The following is an 11,006-nucleotide window of genomic DNA, read 5'->3' on the forward strand; positions in this document are numbered from 1 at the left end:
ATTACAGCCTAAGTTAACTGTATTCTATGAAAAATGGTGAAAAAAAACATCAAATAATGCGATTTTTTCATCTGAAATGGTATAATATATATTTATATATTAATGAAATATTGAAATATATAATTTAAATAGATTTCTAGTTTAAAAAAATATGGTTCATTAACGTGATAAAATTTATATAAATTATTTTAAAGATCTATTTCAGCAACGATCTTAATTTTTATAAATAACGAAATAATTATTTTAGTCAGTATATTAAAATATCAGATTAAAATGAAGTGAATTTTAAAGTAATTTTTAACCTATTCAACGATTTCATGTAAAGAGAAATGATATTTATTAAAGAAGACGAAAATATCTGTCAAGAGGTATTGACAGTAGTGTTTTGACATTTCAATAGTTATCTATGTAATAAATATTATGATATATAAATATTATAATACGTCACCTTATGAGGAGAATAATATGTTATAAATTAGTACTCTAATGAGATTGAAAATATGGAATCATCAGCTTCGACCGATGTTAATAAAAAGTTTAATTTAGAAAATTTGACTAAAGAAGAACTAATAAAGAAATGTACACAGTTATTACAACTTGCTCAAAAAGCAAAACAATCGAAAACTGCATTACAAGAGGAAAATAACAAACTTAAAGAGGAATTGAATTCAAAAAATGATAATAGTAACACCGATCATGCCTTACAGGAAGTAATAGAAAAATTAACAGAACAAAAACTAAATCTAGTAACAGAAAATCAGGAGTTAAAAACTCAAAATGAGTTATTTAATAAGAGAATTAAAGAATATGAAAGTGAGTTGAAATCATTTGAAGAAAAATATAATGTATGTGATAATGAAAATACATCCTATAAGAGGCAAATTAAGAGATTAACTGATGAAAACGACCAACTAATTTTGAATTTGGACACATTAGAAAAGCAATTAAATACATTCCAAAAAAATAATCATGTAGAGAAAGAACCCTCTATAAATACGACGAATAAAGAAATTGGTGAAATAAATGAGTTGAATTCATTGTTGAATTTGAGTAAAGAAGATGTACAGTATTTGAAAATTGAAAATAATAGGTTAGTAGATAGAATAGAAAATCTTCAAATTAACCTTGAAGAAAAAAATAAAAATATAATTATCATTTCTAAAGAACTGGAATTAACGAAAGATAATTGTACAATGAAGGATCAAGATATCAATACTTTAAATAGTAAATTACAAGAAATGCTTTTAAATAAGCAAGAATTGGTTGATTCCAATGTTAAACTAAAACAAAAAATTAAATTTTACCACTCAAAAGTAGTAAAGTTTGCTGGGATTGTGAAAGAGTTGAGAGAAAATAAAAATGAAGTATTGGATCTCTTTAAGTCCTCTATAGAACAAGTCAAAGAGTGGAAAGAACAGTTGAATTATGGGGAGAAAAACATTATAAAATATTTGAATAATGTTGCAATGGAAAATCAAAATTTGAGGCAACAAATAGAGCAGCAAAAAGAAAATGAGCATGAGGCTAAAATTTTAGCTGATCAGTTGAAATCAGAGAAAATGATAATAGAAGAAGAATTAAGTGAAGCAAAGGAAAACATCAAAATATTGAGTTTTGAATTAGAAGAATTAAGAAAAAATAATACTGACGATAATAATGAATCTTTTGAGGAAGAAAAAAATACTTTATTGATAAAACTCGATGAAATACAAAGTATGAACAGTAAATTAGAAACTGACAAGTTAATTTTAGAAAACCAACTAATGGAAAGCAAAGAAATAATTGTACAGTGTAATAATAAAATAGATGAATTGAATCAGAATGTTTTGGACCTGACAGAAGGTAAACAAAGAATAGAAGGGGATCAAAATCCTAGTAAATTGGAAGAAGAAAATGCGAATTTAAGTACTAAATTACAATATTTACAAAATGAACTATCACAAAATATGGATGATTATCGAATCAAATGTGACACTCTAAACTTTCATATTGAAGAACAATCTCAAACGCAAAGAAAATTAACAAATACCATCCATGAACTTGAAAATGAAGTCAAACTTTTGCGAAAAGAAAATTGTACAATCTCTAAAGTGAAAGAGGAACTTTCAGAAGAACTCAATAGAGCCAACACTGAACGAAAAGCTCTTAATGAAAAAATAGGAAAGAATGTTATAGCAGAAGAAATGTTTAAAGGGTCAGAAAAACGTATACAAGATTTACAGTCTCAGATAAAGTCCTTTGAAGAATTAGAAAAACGATCAACTGAAGAAATTAAGAATTTAGCAGAAGAGAATAAGAGATTAATGTCAGAAAATAATACATTAGAAGAGAAGCTTGGAAAACTTGAATATTCTTTGATAAACCGAGTCGATTCTTCTTGTCAAACTAATGAAGTACCTTTTAATAATTCTGATGAGTTTAAAGAGCAAATAACAAACTTAAAAAGAGAGAATTCAGAGTTACTGTTAGAAATGAATGAGATGAACCAAGCTATCAAAGAAAGAGGGGAAACTATATCAAAATTAGAAGCACATTGTGAGGAAATTATGAAAAAATTACAAATCTATGAAACTCAAGCTAATCAAAATATAGATAATCTAACAGAAAAAGATAAGATAATAGAAAATCTAACAAGCGAAATTGAGGAATTGAAACAGAATGCTAATTCTGTTGAAGCCACTGAAATTATCACTTTACAAAATCAAATAGAAATTCTCAAAGAAAAATTGTGCTCAACTCTGGATTCTAGTCTTCCTGATAATGATGCCATGTCCTCTTCTACAATTTCAAGAACAGAAGATTTGAATCGATTGAAAGATTTAGAAGGTTCTTGGGAGGAAAAGTATGGCAAGTTGAGAAATTTAGCAATCAAATTGAAAGGTAAATTTAATTATATACAATTTATCTATTACAACTAGAAAAGTTATTTTCTTAATAATGATAATTAATTAGTGCCAAATTGTGAATGGCATAGAAGCAGCAAATCTTCAAATCCACCTCTGTTCATTTTTATGGATCTAAACAACCAACATCGGTATCAATTTTCATGTTTCACGACTCTAGGTTTTTACTTTTTATTTTATTATATCTCCCTGTGTCTTATCCTACATCTTTCTGGGTGTTCCCATCTACTCTTTTGGCGATTCTAGTCTATCATACCTTCTATTTCTTTGTACAACTTCAATTCTCAACAAAATTAAAATGGTAGGGAATTATCCAGACCTAATTAACATCTGTTTTGTTGCTAATCTGTAGTATATACTTCAATCTTATTATTTCAAATCAATTCCTCAGTTTTGTATTAAGAAGATAATTCTAATATAATGTATTTTTTCCATTTTTTTTATATGTATATTGTTTTTAAGGTAAAGTTAGGGAGTTAACACAGACGGTAGCTAAAGAACAATCTGACAATGAAGAAGCACAAAAAAAATTAATATCAAATATGAAAACAATTCAGAACTTCCAAAATCAATGTGACAAATTGGAAGATGATTTGGAAAAATGTAAACTAGAATGTAAACAACTTCAAAGTCAATTAAATATAGCCGCTGTTGATATTTCTAGAGATAAACAGCTTCTAGCAGAAAAAGACGAACTTGTGAGTTCATTAAAGATGGAAATAGAAAATAATAAAAAGGATAAGCAAACCACTGAAAACTGGAAAAAACAAGTGAGTGCTAAAATTCAAACTTTAAGAAAAGAATTAGAAGCAAATAATGTATTGAAAAAAGAATACGAAGCCAAAATATCCAATTTAAACAGTACTTTAGAAGATAAAGATCAAGCTTTGAAAACAGAAATAGAAAGCCACAAACACACAAAAATTTTATTAGAACAATCAAATAATGAACGTAAGAAAAATTCAGTATTGAGTTTAGAAATGCAAGATTATGAAAGAAGTGTTAAAGAATCCGCCAAAAAAATTGAAAAACAACAAGAAGAAATAACAAAATTGAATAATCAAATAGAATCACAGAAAACTACAATAAATGCTCTAAGGGAGCAAAATAAACTTTTTGAAGAAAGATTAAATACAGAAGAACAAAATGTAATTACAGTTACTACTGAAATCAACACGTACAAAAAACAAATTGCATCCTTAGATAATGAAATAACTCAAAAAAAAGAAAAAATTCAAATTTTAACCCAACATTTGGAAACGGCTCGGTCAGAAATTGAGGAATTATCTACTGAACTTGGTAAAGTTATTGCGGAACATCAAAAAGCCAACAGTGTATTAAAATCCGAACGAGACCAGCTCTCAAACGATAACTTGAAACTTCAACAAGACCTAAGGGAAACACAGGATAATTTAAGATTGATTAAAGAGGAGCTTAGGATAATTCAAGACGAATATGATTGTTATAAAGTGAGAGCTCAGAGCGTTTTGAGACAAAATCAAAATAGAGATATTGGTTTGGAAGAAAAGTTGTCTGAGAAAGTAACATCACTTGCAGCACAAAATCAGGCTCTAACTCAACAATTGAACGATTCATTGTAAGTACTATGTACCCATATATAATTTTATTTATTGAACCAGAGAAAATAATCACCCAGTATTTGTACTCTGTCATTTTATATATGTACATCAATGCACCTACTATTTATTAAACATACTATTTAAACAAGAAAGTAATAAAAGAGTTTTGAGATACTAGTGTAGAAGACCAAGAAATGATTGTTACTGTTGGTAACTCTTTTGGTTCTGTTTAATTGTTTTGAAAAGTCCTTAATGCATTAAGTTGACAATTTTTCTAAAATGTAGTTCAGAATGATTTATATTAAACCTCACAGAAGTTAGTATGTAAAAAATGAGAGTTCTACTTCATGTACACTTTATTAAAAGTGAAAAATAAGACAGACACAACCCTTTTGAGGGGTAGTTGAGAATATTATTTGTTAAGCTCTTTCTGGTATGTAAAAAAAGCGGTCAGGAAAGGCTTCAGCAAGTCAAAAATTCCACCGTTGACTGAAGAAGATGATTCAATGCAATGCAATTAAAAAAAACGTCTTCTAGTAACTACCCTCCGATTACTTTGGTCCCAGCCATTGCCAAGGTCATGAAGAAAGTTGTTAACCAGCAAATCTTGAGTCTACCAACATCATCAGCGACCGTCAATACGGTTTACGTAAACATAGATCAACTGGGTAACACCTGGCCTATGTCATCAACGTATGGACTGAAGTTAAAGAGAAATATGGGGAATCCAAAGTAATTGAAGGCTTTTGCAGAGTTTGGAATGCCAACCTTCTAAATAAATTGAGATCGTACGGTTTGTTGTTTTCACTTATCGACTGGCTTAGTAGCTTTCTCAAGGACCGATTCATCTAGGTCACTATCGTTGGACACAACTCAGGTTGCTGGACTCAATACAGAAGAAAGTAATTAGATTTATAGGCGATCCAGGGTTGACTAGAAACCTGGACAGCTTAGAGCATAGAAGAAAGATCGATAACCTGGCTCTGTTTTCCGATACTACTACGGCAAATGATTTTCCGAGCTGTCCAACATAATCCCACCTAGAGCAGTTTTTGCAAGATCTACTCGACGTGGTTTATGACCACCGAGTTCCGAATTGCTTCCTTTGGAAAAGTGCCTGTGGAATCAGCTACCGAGGCACGTCTTTCCTGTACACTACAATCTACAGAAGTTCAAGATCAATATCCACTGACACCTCCATATTCATATGGCAAGCACTACTCTAACCATACAAGTGTAATAGGGTTTACTCTCTTGTGCTCACTTTTTATATAAGGAATTCATTTGGTTTCCTTGAAAATTATCCAGAAAAAATTTTTTCTTCCAGGAAAAAAATTGAATGTTTAAAAAATGAAAATATCGATTATTCTACCCAAATTGAAGATATTACTAACAAAGTGAAAGAAATAAAAGAAGAATATGAGGAACTGCAAACCCAGTATGCTGAGTTATCGGGAAAACACGAAAAAACAGTTTTAGATAATGCGGAAACCCTTAGAAACCTTAAGGTAAATTTAGAGTACCTAGTTAGTAATTTCACTATAAATATTCCATAAAATAGGATCAAAAACTAGTTTACGAAAGTTAATTTTGTGGGATTGTGGCATAAATATTTGTACTTTTAACGGTAATATCTCGGAAAGGGGTGGGCTGAGGAAATTTTGTTATAGAAAAGATCCATCTTAATATCATACCAACAATCACCTTTTGAATTTCGTCGCGTGAATTTAGAAACTCCCTGTAAATCTTTAGAAAATGATATCTTGGGATTTAATTAAGATTACTTGGAAAAAATGAAAAGTTAATAAATTTTTCTCTTAACCATTTAAGTACACAAACTTGTAAGTGGCCCCATCTATGGGATAATACATGTTTGTACAGTTCATTATTTTATACAGGTACGTGCGGAAACACTCACTCAATGTTATAGACAACAATTGGCTGATCAAGAGGCAAGGCACGAGCAAGAAATACTCGAATTGCGTAGTCAATTAGAGAAAGCTCCAACTCCTACAGATAATTATCCGGCCCTTCCTACTATGCCTAGAGGAGAAGGGGAAGGTTCAGAAAGTGTAGAGAGTAATGCTTCGAGAGGCGTTCATCCGATACCCCTGGAAAGATTGTTAGGAACGGACTCCGATGAAGAAATAGAAAGGTATTTATATAAAAGACAACAAATGTTGCTTGAAATACAAAATTATTGAATATTATTGAAAAAAAAATTATGAGAAATGTAAATTAATTGTATAAAATACATTGTATTGAAAACTTCACCATTAAACATTGTTGGATATACTGAACGCTACCGCGGCACCAACATTCACAATTACATTGCCTGTCCTGCGTTTAGGTCCCTGAAGACGATAACTTGGTTATCAAAACGCGCGATAGTGTAATTGTTGATTTAATGGTAGTGGTTAATAGTGTGTTCATTATGAATATCACCAGTGACGGTTGTTGAACCAGAAGGTCGTTGGAAAATAAATAAGGTTACTTGTAAACCATTATTAATCAAAAATGTGTAATTCTAGTCAATTAAATGACACGTTTCGTTAGAAATGCGATACTAATATAAATAACTAAACATTCGATTGAGTAATGTCAAGGTAATTTATATATAAACAGGGTTATTACGGTACTCATGGTAGATAATATTAATTGTCATTAAACTACAATAAAACTCGTATTGACTTCTTTTTCAATCGATGGAAGTCATAACATTGACCTCTAGTTTCTTTTTGACCCTTCAGGTACAGGTTTAATATCACTGGGAATGAAAACATGCTGCTAATTTTAATATTTTTTAAATGCCAGCTCAAAATGAATAAAAGGGTACTAAATAAGCTAGGTAATGATCTGACTTTGATAAATAACTTTTGTTTATGTTAGAGTTTCATTTACCCTGTGACTCAAAGGATCTATCGTGTCCACTTTACTTGCAATGGCTCTGAGAGTATTCAATATTCACAGCTGATCTATTGACCCCACTCGTTTTAGAAAGTCATCCAAGGGTAAATACCTTTCAGTAGGTAATATAATATTGTATCGTTGATATTTTTCTATTTTATCTGTTAGTTTTTAAATAGCTAATCCTAGAATATCATCTAGTCATTGTTTTTTATATTTGAGTATTTAGTCTTGGTTTTGAAATGTTAACAAGAATTGGTTGTTGTATTTCCTTTTACAATAAAAAAAATGAGATCAAAACCATATTAATAGTAGCAAGACCCATATCAATACTGACCAAAATTAACATTGAAAATGCAAGACTAAGAATATTACTTCAACCTTATAGTTCTTTCTGGGAACTTTTGTTTTTGAAAGTTACAATTTGTTCCACTGTAGTTTCACACTAAATATGTTTGTATAATATAAAAATGACGCTTTTAGGAAATATTTATAATAATGTATAGGAATGACTAATATTTTATAGGAGTAAAGCTTGACTAAGATTGCCATAGTCTTGGTCTTGTTCTTGCTTTGGTTATCACTAGCCTCTTTAGAATTTCATGGCGACTGAATTGTATCAAATTAATTGTACTGTATAATGTTGAATTAATTACTCATTACTTTTTTGTAGGATAAAACTGAAATTAAAAGAACATGAATCGAAAGTAACACATTTGACGGCTCTGTTATCAGATACTGAACAAGATTTAGTTAAACACATCCAAATGAATAAGTTACTTAAAGAAGAAATTCGAAGACATCAACGATCAGAAGAAAGGGAAAAACATGCAGAAAATTTGGAATATCTCAAAAATGTAGTATTCAAAGTAAGTAATAAAGGAGATCGGTCTTTGGTAATGTCAAGTGGTACACAAAGGGCCTATCAGGAGGCTTACCGCTACTATGAACCTAGTAGTGATGTAGATTAAATTTCTTTTTGGATGTTAAGTTAGTTAATGAATAATATGTTTTCTCAATGTATCCACAAAGTGGTCATAATTAACAAAAATTTGTTATGCACATAAGATGAAAATAGATGCAATGGAAATAGATAAAATTAGAAGAATAGTAGGAAAAAATGAATAAGACATGAAACTGTAACAGAAAAAATAGACAAAAAACTTCTGGTTTTTATATTACATTAGATACAGATAAGGCCAAGGAATACATGGTTAAACAAATGAAAGAATAAAAGCTATTGCTATACTCACCAGTTAGTGCCACCTGTGATTGACATATTGAAGTAAAGCATAAGTTTTAATAACATGCCCTGAAACCGATTTTAAATATGATTTATTCCCATCGCAACATAAAAATGTAATTAGAGAAAATATTCGGCACGATTTAGTTTTGTGCAGTTTTGTTTGGATGTAAAGGGGAACAGAAATTTATTAAAGCAGTGGTTAGTAACGATTCATCAACTAGAATCCTTCAAAATAATCGTATTATTGTACAAAACATTTCCAATGTAATATTACCTGGAGAACTATCTGCTGAAAATCTATTAAAATTAATAAATCTTGTAAAATATTTACAACAATAATTCTATATTTATTAAATTACTAAAAAAAGTGACATGCTATTGCTTACATTCTTTGATTAAACTACAATTTATTAATTTTTAGTTTATTACATTAAACAGTGGAGACGAAAGATCAAGACTTGTTCCAGTAATGAATACAATACTCAAATTAAGTCCGGAAGAGGCTAAACAGTTGAATTCAGTCGCAAAAGGAGATATTTCAATAAAAGGATGGAGTAGCTACTTACCAACATGGCCTTCACCAAATAAATCTTAATAATTTTGATTGAAGCTGCATGTAAAAATTGCAATATTCATATTATGTAATTTAATTTGTAATAATAATATTTAAGTTTATGAAAATAATACATAATAATAAAATGAATTATTTTATTTAACGGATTGTATTTTTTGATCCAACCACTCCGAATGCCTTTATAAAATACTCAAATAGTTTTAATTTTTCCTTGTTGTGGCCGTAACATGATACTGTAAATTTACTCTAATCACCCAATACCACCAAAAAGCAATAAAATCAGTCTTTAAAAAATAATAATTCGGCCATTAAACTACATTATGTGGTAATATCAAATTTCGATTATTTAAACCCCAGAACCATATTTGATGATTTCGGCCACAGAAATACATTATGAAGTAATAGTATTTCTGATTTCGACCATAAAAATACTTTAAACAGTAACATTATATCGATTTCTATGATTTCGACCACCGCTCTACATTAGGAAGTAGTACTATCGATAATTTGGACCATACCGTATCTATATCGATGATTCCGATCATAGAACTACATTATAAAGTAATAATATAGTTAATTCGACCATAGAAGTACATTATAAACAAAAAATGTATCGATTTTATGATTTCGACCACAGAATTTCATTATAAAAAAATAGTATTGATGATTATGACCATAGAAATACTCTACATAGTAACACTATATCGATTTCTATGATTTCAACCACAGACTTACATTATGAAGTAATACTATCGATGATTTCGACTATAGAACTAAAGGAAGTCGTAACATCAATTTTTATCTGTCTTTTAAAAAAATTATTGAAATAACTAATTTTACAACAGAAGAAACCTAAAATCAAGAACATTTAGATTATATAGTATATCCATGATATCGATACGGTGGTACAAATATGTTATTTTACTATTTAGATTAAAATTTCAATTAACACTTTCTATTCTTTATAAAACAACAAAACAAGTTCGTATTCTGGCTTTATTGTTTACCTCTATTGAAGTTTGAAAGAAAATTAACAGATGTCGCCCACTTCGTAATTTTCGCGAATATGAAGATTTTTATTTGTATTTTAAATAAAGTATGATTTTAAACAAAATTTTCATTTAATTTTTGAAAATTGTATTCCTGTATAGAGGCGTCTTCTTACTTGTCTTCTACTAATTTAAACTGAAAACCGCACTACAGATTACTACAATCAAATGGTACCTGGGTGAGAAGGATCACTACCTGCTGGAACAGTATATATTTCCAATTACTTTTAAAATGTATTATTGTTATAGGGATTATCATTTTTAATTTTATCCGACGCAGAAAGCAATTATGATGTAAGATATACTATCAATGATTTTAATTATTTTCACATCTTCACATAAATTAATTCTGTTGAGTTGTTAACAAATATATCACACATATTTTGAGATACCGTATTGGTTCGAGTTTTGATGTAAACAATTTTATTATATTTTCAGTTAATTGGGTCAAGTGTAACAACGTATAATTTCAAGACCAAATCTAATCCAAACTTTTGAAATCTAATTGAAGTTTCAAGTTTAATCCATAATGTGTAGGGAAGAGTGGGGCACAATAGTAAAATGAGAACATAAACAATTGATTATGTATGAGTGGTGGCTGAAATAAATTGTTTCAGTAATTTCAAATTGAAGAATTGTTAGTTTCATTTAATGCTAAATAAAAATAGCAAAGAATTTTTAGCTTGTATTCTATCATATGTCTAATCTTAAACTTCTACTCCACTTATAATTTGTTATCTTGGTACA

At 29.4% G+C, this 11,006-nt stretch overlaps 1 protein-coding gene across 1 annotated transcript; it reads left to right on the forward strand.

The window, feature by feature from the left end:
• The first annotated feature begins 360 nt into the window (after positions 1 to 360).
• LOC130445717 (GRIP and coiled-coil domain-containing protein 2) lies at positions 361 to 9,251 on the forward strand. Its single transcript, XM_056781547.1, has 6 exons — positions 361 to 2,880; positions 3,366 to 4,500; positions 5,811 to 5,991; positions 6,382 to 6,638; positions 8,064 to 8,259; positions 9,058 to 9,251. Exons 1-6 carry the CDS (start codon positions 501 to 503, stop codon positions 9,229 to 9,231), a joined length of 4,323 nt encoding a protein of 1,440 aa, XP_056637525.1. The 5' UTR covers positions 361 to 500; the 3' UTR covers positions 9,232 to 9,251.
• The last annotated feature ends 1,755 nt before the right edge of the window (positions 9,252 to 11,006 follow it).

The sequence above is a fragment of the Diorhabda sublineata genome, chromosome 6, assembly GCF_026230105.1.
Source record: "Diorhabda sublineata isolate icDioSubl1.1 chromosome 6, icDioSubl1.1, whole genome shotgun sequence".
NCBI classification, from domain to species: Eukaryota; Metazoa; Arthropoda; class Insecta; order Coleoptera; family Chrysomelidae; genus Diorhabda; species Diorhabda sublineata.

Excerpts from the sequence above, each read along its gene's own strand:
- LOC130445717 (XM_056781547.1), top strand. The coding sequence starts at position 501 with ATGGAATCATCAGCTTCGACCGATGTTAATAAAAAGTTTAATTTAGAA. Across the intron at positions 5,992-6,381 it reads AAACCCTTAGAAACCTTAAG|GTACGTGCGGAAACACTCAC; the intron begins GTAAATTTAGAG and ends TATTTTATACAG. Across the intron at positions 6,639-8,063 it reads TCCGATGAAGAAATAGAAAG|GATAAAACTGAAATTAAAAG; the intron begins GTATTTATATAA and ends ACTTTTTTGTAG.